Source organism: Mixophyes fleayi, chromosome 7 (genome assembly GCF_038048845.1).
Source record: "Mixophyes fleayi isolate aMixFle1 chromosome 7, aMixFle1.hap1, whole genome shotgun sequence".
NCBI lineage: Eukaryota > Metazoa > Chordata > Amphibia > Anura > Limnodynastidae > Mixophyes > Mixophyes fleayi.
The window spans coordinates 9,904,687-9,921,133 of NC_134408.1; the positions used below are offsets into that span (position 1 = coordinate 9,904,687).

At 43.0% G+C, this 16,447-nt stretch overlaps 1 protein-coding gene across 1 annotated transcript; it reads right to left on the reverse strand.

The window, feature by feature from the left end:
• Positions 1 to 1,885: 1,885 nt before the first annotated feature.
• Positions 1,886 to 16,447, reverse strand: SPNS1 (SPNS lysolipid transporter 1, lysophospholipid). Its single transcript, XM_075179034.1, has 13 exons — positions 16,310 to 16,447; positions 12,108 to 12,375; positions 10,817 to 10,882; positions 9,753 to 9,889; positions 9,494 to 9,645; positions 8,540 to 8,609; positions 8,298 to 8,440; positions 8,065 to 8,217; positions 7,791 to 7,980; positions 7,445 to 7,510; positions 6,781 to 6,879; positions 5,352 to 5,523; positions 1,886 to 4,694 (listed from the first exon to the last, which is right to left on the reverse strand). The coding sequence occupies exons 2-13, from the start codon at positions 12,346 to 12,348 to the stop codon at positions 4,606 to 4,608; spliced, it is 1,578 nt and encodes a 525-aa protein (XP_075035135.1). The 5' UTR covers positions 12,349 to 12,375; positions 16,310 to 16,447; the 3' UTR covers positions 1,886 to 4,605.

Genomic DNA, 16,447 nt, shown 5'->3' on the forward strand with positions numbered 1-16,447 from the left:
TACTGAGATCAGGTACTGCAAGTTTATATGGTCTCATATCACCAAGGGATCGTGGGAAATGTAGTCCTATCCCATAATAACCTGATCTACAGGGACATGTCTTGTTTAACCCTTTCTTGACTGGAAGCATTTTCTACCTTCAGAACAAGAGACAATGTTACATGTATGTAATGACTGGCTTAGAGGTGCGATACATTTTGAAAAAAGTTCTGCAAAATATTGTCCTCATTCCGCATTGTTAATCTGTTGTAGGTAGGGGCAAATAGAGGGGGGTTTCCACACCATGCTGCCAGTGGGCGTGACCAGCATGCATGGGGGCGTGGCTATAATATTAGACAGTGCTTGGCTGCTCTCCAACTCTTCCTATCCCTATAATATACATGGGCAATGCTGCGTGCACTACTGTTAGGTGCACGCAGTTCCCCTTTTTAAGCAGAGGGCAGGGTCCAGCCACCTCAATTATATAGTGCCCCAGTATTGGAGGGGGGAGGTTTCCAGGCACTAGGAAATCCCCCCTCGGTTTGCCTATGGTAGGGTTTCACAACGCTGATGGTCAACTACTCTCAAGGGGTTTTGAGGATTCCTCAATCACCGGACAGGTGAGTTCATCTATTTGACTGGGTCAGTAATTATCACACCCATTCCCCCAAAATCACGACCTGGGGTTATCGTAAGGAGAGAGTGTGTCAGCGTAATACGGCCAACATCTGAGACCAGCAGCTTCCTGATCACAATTCAGACAACATGTTGTTAATATATATATATATATATAAGTCTGCTTTAGTTTTATTTTTCTCATTTATGTTTTTAAATAATGACAAACTTCAAATGTTTGGGTTTTGTTCCCACTATAAATCTATTAGATTTTGGACTACGTTTCATATTAATTATTCTATTTACAGTTATTTTACTATATAAATTATTTTTTTTTACAGGATAATTCAGGCTTATTGGGTAGGTGACAAGAAACTCCAGATTCCTATGTTCAAGACCTCCACAATTTTGGAGATACAAGACAACCTCCCAACTCCCCAGCTTTCGGCGTGCCAGCCCCGACTGGCAGAAGGTGGGAAAGTGGGAGGTAGGTGCCCACTTACGGTAGTGAGCGGCAGGTACTCAAATACATCAATCCAAGGGGGTTTGCGAGGGGTTGGGGGCGGCCCCACCATTATGACACGCCCCAGGGGTGTGGCCACATCCACTGTGATATACTTAAGTCCCTAACAAGATGCAGTCCTGCCACCTTTTAGGTGGTATATCCTTGTCCTGGTTTAGGATGCTTAATTGTTGGGAAGTGTCGTAGGTTCAGTTCCCCTGGAGGAGGTAGACGTTCAAACTCCAGCATTACAGCCCTTTCTAGTGTTGAGAGTCCGATAAGATAGCAGGACTGCTCTTACATATGTGGTGTTGAAGCACTTCTATTTCCATCTTCTACAGCTTCCCGCAGCTTGGAATTGATAATTGATCAGGCTCCAACGGTATCCCACCAATTGCAGATGTTCTGTACACCAGACCAGCCCGGTGGCTGGAGAGCGATCTTACGGCGATTTTATTCTTTATATGGATTCACATCATAAAGACCTGGGACAGTGGACCTAACCAAAGCACAGTCTTGTGGCTGGGGGGCTATGGGGGGGGTCACTTGTTCTGGAAGCTGTGAGTACATTAAACGGGAGTGTGGATATGTGCAGATATGGAAGTGTGTATGTGTATTCCTAAATGAAGGGCTAGAGGGGTGGTTTTAATCTGCAATCACAGTGCCTCATACCGCAGTCACGTTATTGGAGAATTATCGCTCATTACTAAATCAAATTTTTTTTTTTTTAAACTACTATAAATCGGTTTGAAGTCCATTATGCAACACAATAAGTACAAAGTTGTCACAAAAAAAAAGATTTATTAGAGGTATCAGAACAATAATTTCAGTCAAAACCCATTTGAACACAAACTGGGATCAGTATAACACAGAGCGGGAACATAAAATCCCTTTAAAGGACAAACAGATGTTTAAAATAAAAAACAACATTTTTTTCAAAATAAATCCATATAAATAACTGTCTATGAGAACAGTCTAAACAAAAATAAATAGAAGGTCCTCCAACGTTGCGGTATAGAACGCAGCGGCCGCCATGTTGCCCCCTCTAACGAGAGCAGAATCTCCCGCTCCGTTATCCCTATCAGGGTAGGCGGACTAACACTTGAACAGATCGATGGCAGTCCAGTTGATAGAACAACTCCTGGATGCCAGAGGCCTGCGAGAGGGGGGTTGGGAGAAGAGAAGGCTGCAGTGGCCAAGGGGTGGGGAGGGGGTTCATCTGAATAGTATTTTACAAATTTGTTGGCAACTTAGACTGGAATATTATTGTTCTAAGACAGGAAAGGGTCTATAACTCTAGTATTTTGCAAAAAACAATAACCCCCCCTCCCCTTCAATCCAAGGTAGTGGTCCTGTTTGAATCCCATGGGAGATCTACAGCTCTGGTCCCTGACAGGTCATGTACTCAGTGTGTCCCTTTATGGAAACAGGTGGGATAAGTATTAACCAAGTCAAACAGATGTATTCACTTGTCCCTATTGATGTAAATACTGGAAATACAACCTGTTGGGGAAAGTTGAGCGGCGGATGCAGAACATGTGTATTCTGTCTTATGGTCTTGGATAAATGATGAAAGCGCAACGACAAAACACAGTAATAAATATGTTTGTAAAACAACCAAAGTTCCAGAGAAAGTGCAATATCGATGTCCCTTAAACAGATCAGGGTGTGATATTCTCCAGTCTTATAGGTGTCTGTACCTAACACCTATAATACCAACGCCCTACGCCAGGCCTGGCTATCTACTGGCAAAGCATGCTGGGACATGGACAGCCACAGAATGGCCTGCCTTACGCTTATCACTATTTCCATATACATTGTACTACTGAATAAAATGTAGGTTACCTGCCTTTTCCATAAAAATGTTTTTCACTTTCCTGGCTGACTAAAGTAGTGTACGTACCAAAGGTCATTTAGGCAGATACAAACGTGCAATTGCAACTGCTCGTGTGTGTGTGTGTGTGTGTTTGTGTGCAAATACACAAGGTTTTATGGAAGAGTGCACAGATTTATGGGCTAAGATGGTGGCATTATAGGAGTACAAAGTTTCCACCCTCCGATAGGAGGAGCTTGGAAAGTCAAGGGGGGGGGGGGGGGGCTTTCCTTGCTGAATATGGATTGGGCACATGAGCGCACCAACATGCACAAACCAGATTTCCTTTTGGAGGGGTGAGCGAAGCAAGATAAAATTGCTCACTGCTCGGAGGAAGAACGGCCTTACACCCAGCATCATTTTTCTGTCTTATGTCAATGAACGGAAAAAGTTTATACCTTGCAGGAGACATTCTCAGGAAAAACACAAACAAGCAAACTTCAAATCATGTAATGAAAACTTTTAAAACACACTAAAGTGACTCCTGTAATCAACAGTCCTGATATCCCCTCAGATTTAGGATTAAACTGGGACATAACTTAAGATAATCCCTGCAGTACTTGCTGCAGTTTGTAAATGATCCTTGTAGCCTGTGCAGCATCCATACGAATGACAGATGGAAGATACCCAGCGATCTGCCACAGCTGGGGCATCAAGTAATACTGAGAGCACGATGTTGGCTTACACAGCGGGCACCAGCCACCCACCCGATGGACAATCAAGTATCTGTTAGTAACCAAAAGTGCATTAAACATTAATAGAAATCTACCAGTATGTTACATAAAAACAGGGAGAATAATATTACACGTTACAATCACGTCTAACTCTGTATTACGCTGTCGTCAGGTCTTCAGACCCATTGGTTCTGGATTAAAATATGAAGCTTGTGCTTGGTAAACAGTGAGCAAAGTGAAAATGTAAAAACTTCTGTGAATACGTATAAACCCCGACAAGAATACTGGCAAAATCAGTGGGTCTTTTTTTGGGAGTTGATGGGGATGATTGACAAGTCCCAAATCCAGTGTTCCTAACAGAAGGCGGAAGTGAGACAAAAATGAGGCGCTGGAGATTGTTACGTGCGACTCTGAAATAAGTTGCCTTACGTTACATACAAATCTATTATAGTTGTTATAACGCACATAACTTTATATTGTATTGTGTTATACCCAAACAGCTGGATTGACTGCTCACATTTAAATCATTACATGGAATTACACAAACAGCCAGAGAGTGACCAGGTCAAGCATCATTAGACATAACCGATTATAGAATCAGGAGAACGTGTGTCCGGCAATAATGGGTCATTATTCAGATTGAAAGAGAACCGAAACCTGAATTATTGGCACATGCCAGCGCGGATCGAGCAAAAAGCAACTTTAAACCTAATAAATTTGATCCCGGAGAAGGTAGGACTCCTGCCCGGCCAGATCCAGGCTTCATGGTCTCCCGCTGTCCTGCAGTGATCAATCCGTACAGCCAGAGTCGTTATTATGAGAGTTTCACAGCCAGCATCGGTGGATGTGGGGGGGAGAGCAGAGGAATGATCGCATCAGTGTCTCTGACACCAGCATGTCCGTCCTGTCTGCATTGTACGTGCTCTGCCCTCAGTAACTCCTGGAGCACTGCCAGGATCAGTTTATATAAGAACGCTGGACACTGGAACCCTCGTGGACCCTCCTCGTTTTGGGACCACGATTCTATCTTCATCCGGCTCCGTCACTAGCCCTGGAGGTACAGAAAGCAGAAAAGTAAAAATACAGCCTGGGAAAAAAATGTGTCGTGTCAGTGTTGTCAAGATATCCTCTGTGTTCCCCAACATGCCAGGGTTTCAGGATTTTCCCCATGGAATGCTCAGTACCACTGCCCCATTCAGCTCATGCTGGCTTTTCAAGCAGCAGAAGGGTTAGATGGACCTCATTTATGGTAAGTATCATTGTATGCTGTAAAATATATTGTCTATGGAGACACCCTGTATTATCTATCACATCCCCCTGTTCTTCTGACGGCCTATTGCTTTTAAATCATTATCCTCCGGGAGAAGAGCATCCCCAGTCTCTACTGTACATGACTCCACTACACCCTGAAGGTCTTCTCTACAGAAACCCAACATGAAGACAAAGTAAGAAGCTCAAGGCTTGGCCCAACTTGATGCAATACAGTGACCTTCAGGAATGAGGACCGAAGGTCAGTCAATGCATACTTTCTAGAAAACCTACGTAGTTCAAACTATGTAGATAGTTTCAGCAACATCATAACCTGAAAGGTCCTCTCGGATGTGTCGGATGTGGTCAGACTACGACACAGGTAAGAGGAGGTCTAAATGCGGTAAGAGGAGACTCTGCTGTAGATAGGCGGAAACGTAGATATAAGTAGACAATGCACCTTGGGAGAACATTTCTGCCTTTTTACGATCCTTCTCGATAAAGAGGGCGGTCACCAGGAAGAAAGCTCCTCCTATCACCCCCACGAATGCGCAGAGCATGAGGGCGTACTCTAGGCTGCGGAACTTCAGGAGAGTGGTGTCCGGTGTCCCGCTGCGGATTCGATCAGATATCTAAGGAGTAAACAAACAATGGACGCCAAGCTCAGCTTAACCATCATAATGTATATTTAAGGGCAAGTTTAATTATACCCTGCGCACAAGAGGTCACATGGACAACTTAATAGCCAATTACAGACACGTCTAGCTAGTGACAACCGTCGCCTCTCTTCTCCCCTGATCACCTCCTCCCATGCGCGTATCCAAGACTTCGCCCGCGCTGCCCCCCTCCACTGGAACAAGCGCCCTCCCTCCATCAGAACTTCCCCTAATCTGTCCAGTTTCAAACGGGCTTTAAAAACCCACCTTTTTCGTAAAGCCTTCCAGTCTCCCACCTAATTACCTTCCTTTTCTTCTGCCTCTTCCCCTTCATTCCCCTATCCTCCCTCTCTCCCCCGTGTCTTTCTGTCTGTCTACCTCACCCCTTAGATTGTACGCTCCTTTGAGCAGGGTCACCTCTCCTCCTGTCTCACCACTGTTAACTCTGCTCTCCAGCAACCTTGTCGTCCTCCTCGAGGACCCTCTTCCCCCTGTCCCCTCCCTCCTCTCCCCCCCCTGGGGGTCTCCCTATAATCCGTGCCCTCCCTCTTGGGCTCCGTCGTATGCAGACCTTCCCTTCTCCCCTCCCCCGCCCTTGCTGTGCTTTGAGCTCACAGAGTTACTGTGCTTATTGTTTACTGTACTGTGCTGTCTCTCCTTGTATTGTAATTTCGTTTGTCCCTGTACGGCGCTACGGACACCTAGTGGCGCCCTATAAATAAAAATTAATAATAATAAATAATAATAATAATAACCTAGCCTTTGTGATACACAACACTATGCTCAGTACTACGTCATTGGAACGTATCGGTGTATAGTGAGAGCGAAGCCGTTTCCATGACAACAGAACACTTGCAGTCAACAAATGCTTAAATCACATCATCTGTTACTTTCCTGTAAATGTTGTGTGATAGAAGATTTTAAACAGCAACACTTTCCATAAGAAACTTTCCTGTATGATGTTTTATAAATGGTGACTAATCAGAAGCCTTAACTTTGGATGAACAATACAGGAGTCCAGGGACAAACGTAGAGGGAGCCAAGGTTTATCCATTAGATCAGTTGAAGATTAAACATTATATATGTGGGAGTCACGCAGATAAACAGGACACACTTCAGGGTACAGATTAAAGGTCTCCGACTTAAATTCTTTCGCACTAAAACAGCAGAACACGAGAACTTGGGCATGCTAGTGGATAACAGACTAATTCTTACTAGAGGGTGACTACTTACCACCCCAATAAGATAGGGGCTTCCAGCGTCCCCCAGCAAATGCGACACCATTATCTGCATGGCCTCTGCTGTGGAACGTCTCGTAGGGATGACAACGTACTGTAGATAGACGAGAGATCCAGGAAGGAGAAGAATTGGTTACGGAACCTTATAAACACCATCTGAAGTCTCCCCCATAAGATACAGACCAGGTTCTGTGGTCTTTATGGCCCCATACATGAAGCTATGTCCGACTAACTAGGTCTGAAACTGCGGTACTGGTAATGGATACGACCACCGTTATAGTAGCGCTGTAACAAACCAGGGATCTATTCTAATAAAATGAATAATTATATTTTCTTTTAGGGACTGCTCACAAAGGTTTCCATGTTACTTTTTTGTTTTTTTAATAAGATTGGGTCATTAAACTATTTTAGTACTTCGTTGTTGGTAGGAATCTTTTTTTATTTTATTTATTTTTTAGCAGGTCTGCAAAGGTGACCACCCCGGCCCCTTCCCGTCTGTATATCTGGTGGAACTGTAGGTCTAAGATTATACTATATAACCTGCACCAGGGACGGCTCGGCTGCCAACTCTCCCCAACAGAACATGTTGCAAAAAATGACTTAAACCCAACAAACTTAGGATCATTTCAGACAAACTTGATTCCTCCCGGATTACTCACCAGCAAAATGTCAGCCACAATGGCCCAGTTCAAGGACAGCAGCGTCTCACCAATAAAAATGAAAATCTGCAGGGGGAGGAAGATAAAACACTTAAAATATCTACACATAGAAACTACAGAGAATTGTTCATTCTGTAGACGGTGCTGATAACCATTCTGAGCATCCTAAACTTAGACTCCATGTTGTGTTCTTCAATAGAATCAACAATTACGTCAAACATTGGACAAGCTCCTGAATCTATAGAACGGTAAATGCCGCTGGATATTATACATCCAATTCCCCATTGAAAATGAGGCCTCTGACCAGATAAGTCAATGAAAGGAACGAATCCCACCGGCTACTCACGTAGGTGGCCACGAGGCTGGTGTCCGCAAAGACCAGGGAGAGGTACAGGAACGGGGCCGAGCTGAGCAGCCCACACGCACATACCAAGGGGTCAGCACGGGCATTGACCTTTCGGTATCGTTTACTGATCTCCACTCCAGATCCAACCCCCAACAGACCACTCACGACCGTGATGAGCCCAAAAATCAGGCTGTAATATAAGATGTTGTTATGGCAAGGGAGAGGATATGTTGTGTACATGGCCTATACTTCTCGTACGGTGAGCATTCCTTACCTGTCATCATAATTACATATAGGGCTGTCACACTTCTCGTCCTTGTATATGACTGCCCGGGCCCGCATCAGGTAAGTGGGGGCCCAGAGAGCCAGTGCGCCGGTAACGAACGCCACGGTGGTGAATCCAAGCGTTGACAGCACAAAACTAGGACTGTAGGGAGAGTCGTACGTTATTGATGCCAGAGTCGAGGGGCGGAGGGCGAGAAATAAGACAACACAGAAAACACCTACTTTTTCAGCAGAGCCTTCACATCCGATCCCCAAGAAGTGTAGGTCAGAGGACTCTCTGTTTTTCTCTCCGCTGCGCCCCTCGGTGGCTCTTTCACAAAGAAGATGAGCAGCAGGACAGCGATAAGTCCCAGGCCTGGGGTCACCTATCTCCCAAAAAACAATTTATATCATATATAGAGCACGAAGAGGAAAAGGTAAGTAAAACAGACATTGCTACATCAATTTCTGCGCCTGTCACTCACCCGCAACGCCCAGTGCCAGTCTCCGCCCGCCGCGCTTGTTACTTTTGATCCTAGAATGTATCCAAGACCACTGAAAACAGGTGGAAATTACAAGACGCATACATTTAAAAAATGAACCATGCAATTATCAACTTTCTTCTCTTTATTATTACATTTATTATTTATTATTACCTTTTTAGAATGTTTAGGGAATCTACCCAAAAGACGTAGCCACTGACTATGATCAATACATTATTAACAACATTTATTAGCTTGAGTTTGGTCTATTACTATGAAACTAATAAAAATAGGGCACGGTCTGCAAAAAACAAATAAAAAAAACCTCTGCATAATTTGCTTACCAATAAAGGATTTGAGAAAATCACTTTATTAAATTAAAATTACAGAAGCACATTTACCAGGCATCATAACAACTTACAAATATCATAATATCATTGACTATATCTCCTATAAAAGGGATTATTATACTAAGTAGACAATTTAGTCCCTCCCCTTGAGATCCCCACTGAATTTGGATCAGACCGTGCCACCCAGAAGGGGAGATACAGGCCATCTGCATCCCCTTGGTTAAAAAAAAAAAGTGAATGTGGCATCTGATTGGACAGGATGCGGAGCCATCCAACCAGAAGCTGCATTCACGGACACGCCTCCCGTTCTATCAGATTTGAACCTCCGGCCTAGTACAAGTTCTATAGCGTTCCAATTTCTGCAGCCTTGCAAAGAGTGAGGTCCTCTCAAAGAACTGTGAAGTCCAAGAATGAGGGTACCTCACTATTTTTTGGGAAAAGAAAAAGGATCCCAAATAGGACAACCTCTTGAACATTATCCCAGCTGCAGTGATGCTGCCAGGTCTGAGAAATCAGTGTTGATTCACAGCACAGTCCATCACCCAACGAGGGCCTCTCAGTGAGCCGGCCGGTAGCAGACACCCAAACGTTTACACAGGAGACTTACCAGCCCACAGGGATGGCGAAGTAGAAGACGGAGAGCATGCGACTACGCTGGTCTGCCAAGAAGAGATCGGCGATGATCGTGGGGGCGATGGTGGAGTAGCTGGCCTCTCCCACCCCAACCAGCCCTCGGGTGAGCAGAAACAGGGGGAAATGCTGGGGACAAGTGGAAAGTAACAGTTGGTAAATCAGATCCTGAGATAAAGGTCTCCGAGTCGGGCTTAGGCAACCCGGTGGCTCGCCATCTTTGGTGGGTGCGTTACCTGCTCGGGAATGAAAGAGCTGCACAGGGTTACGATGGACCAGAAGGAGATCCCACAGCACATGATGTACTTCCTGTTGTATCTGTCCCCCAAGTAACCGAAAACCGGTGCCAGCACCATATAACTACAGATAAATACTGGAGACGGAGAGGTGAGATCATTAAAGGGATCATTGCTATCCACCAACGCCTGAGAAGCGCATTTCACAATAAGAAGAATCATTTAAGAATTCAGAACTTGGCACAGCCTATTTTTCATGCATTAACGCGCACTCAAGGTCACTCATTCAAATCAGAAATGTATATACAAAAACCAACAGAAATGTGATAATTAACCTGATAGATTATTGTTCTCATGGCCACCTCGGAGCACAAGATGCTCCAGGGCCGATTCAAGTCTAAGCCAAGTGTCGCTGGACATCACTGCAACTACACGCATTTTCAGGTACACAAACAAAACCACCCCCCAAAATGTACATTTTCATATATGAAGTGTGAAAGACAGAAAATGTTTAGGTCTACCCTAACTTTAACTGTAAAGAAACGTATAATATAGCATTTCTCCAGTCTTGCAGTTAACGGCTAATGATATGAGTCACAATATGTCAGATATTCTCTTTACAAACGTGCTGTGATATGGACAATGTCTCTGTGTGTGCATTCACCAACTTTTACAGACCAGGGGATAGATTTACTAAACTGCGGGTTTGAAAAAGTGGAGATGTTGCCTATAGCAACCAATCAGACTCTAGCTGTCATTTATTTAGTGCATCCTACAAAATGACAACTAGATTCTGATTGGTTGCTATAGGCAACATCTTCACTTTTCAAACCCGCAGTTTAGTAAATATACCCCCAGGTGTTACCTAGGAGACCGTTAGATAACCCTTCCCACATCTTTCTTAACATCCTGAAATTTTGCTCATTATTCCAGAGTGATGAAAAAGCTACAACCTTCTGAGTAGCTATTTAAACATATCCGCTTTCAGAAAAGCGACGGGTCAGACAGCCCAAAGCCCACCAACAGCTGACATACAAGACTGCTGTGTTTAATATTCATATTACCTGTTTGTACTAATCCTGAATCACTGTCCTTGATCTGAAAGGCATTTTCAATATCAGGGAGCACACCTGTAAGAGGACAGACAACGTGAATTACACCCTTTAATAATAGAAAGACGCAAGTGTATTACTGACCAACGATTTAAACATCGATAACAACCAAGACAGATTTAAAGGGTGCAGTACCTCATACAGACAGCGGGCGGCTTGCTGGAATTTCAGAGACAATGGTAATATAAGAAAAGCAGAAAGGGGCATATCTGTCCCATATGTCACCTGAGGTAAAGAGATATGACCCCTTCAAACACCAATATTTAATCAAGTGACCAGCGGAAGCCATGCATAGCACCACGCTATCAGAAAAACTCTCCGTATCTGTTAACGTTTAAACCTCTTGATGTCCCAGGAATGTAAATAACTGTTTAACTGGAAACACTCAAAGGAAATGTCTGGCACTAGTTCAGGTTATGCCTAAAAGCACTGTTCATTTTCTTAGCACTTAAAAAAAAAAAATTATTAGATATGTTATGCATCTCTCATTACAGACAGGATCTGGTCGGATATAATCCACAGACCACATGTTCGACATTCCTAAATTTCAGCTTTTTGCTCCCTTCAAGAGCAGACACAGTACACCCCTTTACATGCCTATTTATATTTCCTAGCATGGTGCAATGTGCTTAAATAAGCCCACACCAACCTATCAGATTCCAGCTTACTAGTTCCCCTAGGCGAATGAAAGCAGAAATCCGATTGGCCGGTGTGGGTTACAGAACATGTATATAGCGCAATGGGGTGCTTTACGGCTCCTGCGCCGGTAGGATTTAGCCAATTTGGAATCGGAAAGCAATTTCAAATCACAAATATTTTTAAGATACTGATGTTGTTTACTAACACATGAAATCAAGTCTGTCAATTAAATGTTTAATAAATAAATTAAAAACGAGGAAAGATATTGAAAATATTTTGCACGGACACTCTAAAAGATATAACCATGATTCTTAGCGGCTGGTATAAATGTGTGGCGGGTGGTTTGTGATGTAAGTTCAGGAGAGGAAGTTCAGCCGTGTGATACTGTAAATGATAATTATCTGATAATGAGATACAGAAGATAGACTGGTTAACAAATCCATGCTGATGTCTTGGCCTTGTACAAAAAAAGACTTCAGGTTCTTAAGTTGAGAGGACTAACACTTCATTTTGAACCTTATATTAAGTTGGTCACTGCCCTAGGTGTGAAGTTTAAGCCAAATGTTTTGCTGAACGCCCGTTGCTAACCCAGGAGGACCCTCACCTGCCACAGTGAAACGATCCATGTAGTTCAAGAGATTAATGTAGAAGAGAATCATCACGATAATGAAAGACCGTCGGTACGAAATACCAGTCAGGAAGTGTACGTCACCCTCTCCATGGCACTCGCTCTCCTCCTCGTCATCCGACGTGTGAGGCTCTGACACTCTGGCCCTCAAATCTTCAGTATTATCCGCCCGTGTTAGGAAAGGGGCCATGTCGTCATATCCATGCTGTAAAGCCATCTTGTCTCACCCCCGAAAATGTGAAAACTAAAGAGAGAAATTTAAGTGTCACAAGAGTTACAGAATAGACTTTCTTTATATAATACCAACACTTTATTAAAATGGGTCAGATTGAACGAACTGTCGTGAACACAGAGAACTTAGTTATTTATAAGGGTTAAACCATCACATAAGTGTGGGGAATAAGGCCTAAATCATAACTGCAGTGTAAATATGGTATATCAAATGAATCCATTGATAAATTGAGCTACTAAAGTGTAAAATGTGAAGCCAGAGAGTCTGTTGTGTGTGTGTATTCGGTGACTCTGCGCATCCCAGTGTTAGTAGATGGCAGTGTCACCTGCGGCAGCTTCAAAAGGTCCCTGCGGTGAGATATATTCTGGCCTAGGATGGAGTTTTGACACCTGAATAGACTTTTAGGAGCCACTCAGCATGGTGTCTGGCTCACAGAGACCATGTGCTGACTTGGTTATATGTGATATAGACAAAAATAATTCAGTTTTCAAATATGCCATTTAAAATCAATAAAAGTAGTGACCAACCACAGATTCCTCAATAGCATGTTGAAGGGCAGCTCATATGTCAAATTAAGAATTCTGCCACACAGAGAAGTTGAGGAAATTAGTATAAGCTCAACAGATACCCTGTACCTAGGCCTGTTTGGTATCAATAGATGGGTAAATTCATAGGGGATCTATTAATAATAAAATTGGGTCTGTATGACAGTCCACAGAAAAGTTAGGGCACAGAGTAGAATTGGGTAGTAAATTAGGCAACATGCAAATGGTGATTGTAAAAAGTGTCACAGACCACAACCCCCCTGGAGGTGGGGTAAGGTGTAAAGGTGTCTTTAAAAAGCTGAGACCAGTTACAAGCAATTGTCAGCTTCTTGGGGATCAATCTAATTGAAGGACTGTCCATCTTTCCTGCCTACCCCCAGGCATACAGATTATTATAAGTAAATTATGCTCTGTACTTTCATTTCATTTGTTTTTATAACGGTTTGTAATTTTTTATTTTTATATCAAATCTTTATGTAATCGTTTTTTTATTATCTGTAAGCATTGTACCTTTTGTATGTTAAATCTAACAATTTAATAGTTCTCTCCTTATTGCTCTAAACGAATCCATTGCCTGATTAGAAGAGAGAGATTGCATGAACCAGAGTGTAAAGGGTTAACTTTCTAGCTACCAGAGCACCGAATGTGCGCAATTGGATAATTAAGTCATAGGTTTGCTACGGCCTCATACGTAGTTGGTAGCAGTTGCGGAGAGGTGTGGAAACGGATCAGTAAATCTGTAGCCTTAGAGAGTGGCGAGTGTGAGACTTGGGCTGGAATCCTGTGCTCCCTTACAGTAAGCTTCCAAATCACAAGTGCGCAGAGGGCGGTTTGTGACAGATAAAGGGGTTCAGGAGCGGTTTACTGACAGAATAAAGGCGATATATTGTATGACTGTTGGAATATATGATATATTAAATCAAGGAGTAGCCAGGGGAGCCTATCCCTGACACCAACCATCACAAGAATTCATGGACATAAACTACAATGACATAGAAGGTGATACAACCCTGGTTGCAAGAGCTTACAATCTAAAGAAATCATGCAAGAAAAAAAAACCAAAAAAACGATAAAGTATTAATTTTCATCAAGTGTCTTCCAGACACTGGAATTGTATAAGCGAGAGGAAATTCTAAAAGTATAAAGAGACCTATAGAAAAGAGTAAGCCTATAGGAGATTATTATAGTATATATTTTCCTAATGAATATTAATGCAAAGACATCACTAAGTAATCATAATGGTAAAAGTGTTTAGGAGAGATAATAAAAGGCATTATCAGTAGTATATTATAAACCAATCTGACTGGAAACGGAAACCTTAGACAAACCATCCACAGGATACACAAAAATTACATAATAACTATTCAGACAGACAGCTGCACTGTGACCGGTCAATATACTGATGCAGCAAGAGGAAGCGGTGACTGGTGTCACATGTGTCTGAGGGGAGGTGGGAGAGACCGGCTTACTTGAAGAACAAAGTCCTTGTGTCTGCTTTTTTCTTTGCTGCTGCACTTTTTACACATTAATAAACCCCTGAAAAGCACATTACAAATATGTTGAGTAAGGGTCAATGGTACCGTCCCCCTTTAACAGTTGTAGACCACTGCACAATTCATTTCTGATGTATGAGCGCACGCCACCAGTACAGTATATTGCATTTGTAAAACGCATGGAAAGTGCATGGAGGGTGCGTTAAATTGTAGGCTTTTGGGGAAACACAATTCCAACTGTTTAATTGGCAGATCAGATGATGCTGTTTTGCAAGCCAAACAATTTATATGTGGCTGTTCTGTCGGGTCTCAGTTTGTGGTATGTCATAACGATACTTCTCCTACTGCTGTCATTATACTACTATCACATTCCAGACACTTATATGTTCCATATCGCCACTACTAAATTTCCATTTCGACCACTAGACTGAACCAATCCTGGAAGAGTGTGCCTCATGCCTCGTGAGGTCACCAACTCACAATGACCTCATAGGCATCCTCCTCCTTTATACAGGGCTTCAGTTTGAATAGCTCTACAGATAGCAGGTTTCTGGGTGATCTCCTACTTTGTGAGGACAATAATAAGGCACAGGACCCCATGACCCCCCTCCTGTGTGTGTGAGCTCTGCAGGGTCACATACATCCTTATACACACAGGATGTGGCTACATTACTACCGCTGACTAGGCACAAACCAGCAGCTCATGTACATCACTTACTGTGGTATATACCATATTGTAGAAACCAGCTGCTTTCTCCCACACATGTCTCTGTGGAGCACATTTATCAAAACTTGCAAAATATGAAAAATAGTTTTCAATCCTTATCGCATTGATAAGGATTGAACTATTTCTCATATTTATTAAAAAAGCAACACAGGAACAGCAGTTCCGAAAAACTGCTGTTCCTGTGAAGTGGAAAACATACTTACCACTGCTGCTTCGTTCCCGAAGCAGCATGCGATCCACGGGGCTCCTCTTCTGACTCCAGTGCGCATGCGCTAAGTGAAACCCTCGGGCATGCGCACAGACATCTCTGCTCTCGCTCTGCAACTATAGTTGCAGAGAGCGAGTGGCGAGTGACAGGGAGGGATCATGTGATCCCTCCACACATGCGCTGTCCAGCTCTGCTCTTCGGAGCAGAGCTGACAGCACTGAAACTTTTCATTAATGATAATGTACGCCAGCTTGAGCTGACGTACATTATCATGTTTGAAAAGTTAATTACATTCATTGTTAAATAGCGTTACTGAGCACTCCCCATACATTGTTATGAGGAGTGCTCAGTAAAACAATAGAAGATGCAAAGCAGCAGATATCCATGATATCTTCAGCGATGCTGCTATCATAAATAGCAAGTTAGTGTTTAATCCCCGAAAACTGTTGTTTTCGGGGATTTTACAGGGGGGAAACCTTTGATAAATCAGCCCCTGTATGAGAAAACTTTTCTGTAAACTTACATTTAATAGCTTTATCAACACTGAATCTACTCATCCAGGTGAAATATATAAGTAACGTATAAGACCAGTGACAGATGGGTATTGTACACACAGAGGAACGCTGTACAGTGTGATGTATGAGCTACTAGGAGGTACACAGACCTCTTCCAGCAATAATAATAATAATAATAATAATACAGCTGCAGTGCAGACATACTACTACTACTACTACTACTAATAATAATAATAATAATAATAATATCAGTAGTATGGCTGCACTGCAGCCGCATTATTATTATTATCATCATTATTATTATTATTATTATCAGTAGTATGCCTGCATTGCAGCTGTATTATCATTATTATTACTAATACAGCTGCAGACCAGACATACTACTGATAATAATAATACATGATGGTGACACCCTCCCCTCCCCCTATATGTAATGTTCGGGTATGATGGTCACTCACCCGCCCCGGGCGCTCAGCGTCTCATCCCCGTCTCTCTCTCCCTCTATCACCGACTCATCTCTCTGTCACTTCCGCCCTCACAGCCGCCATGTTGGTGCTCCCGGATCACGTGACGGCCCTCTCACACCATGTGACCAG

What these genes read in the sequence shown, in the direction of transcription:
- SPNS1 (XM_075179034.1), bottom strand. Translation starts at nt 12,348, where the DNA reads ATGGCTTTACAGCATGGATATGACGACATGGCCCCTTTCCTAACACGG. An exon ending in TTCGCCATCCCTGTGGGCTG is followed by an intron (nt 8,610 to 9,493) that starts GTAAGTCTCCTG and finishes ACCTGTTTTCAG; the next exon opens with TGGTCTTGGATACATTCTAG. An exon ending in CCAGCCTCGTGGCCACCTAC is followed by an intron (nt 7,511 to 7,790) that starts GTGAGTAGCCGG and finishes CTCCCCCTGCAG; the next exon opens with ATTTTCATTTTTATTGGTGA.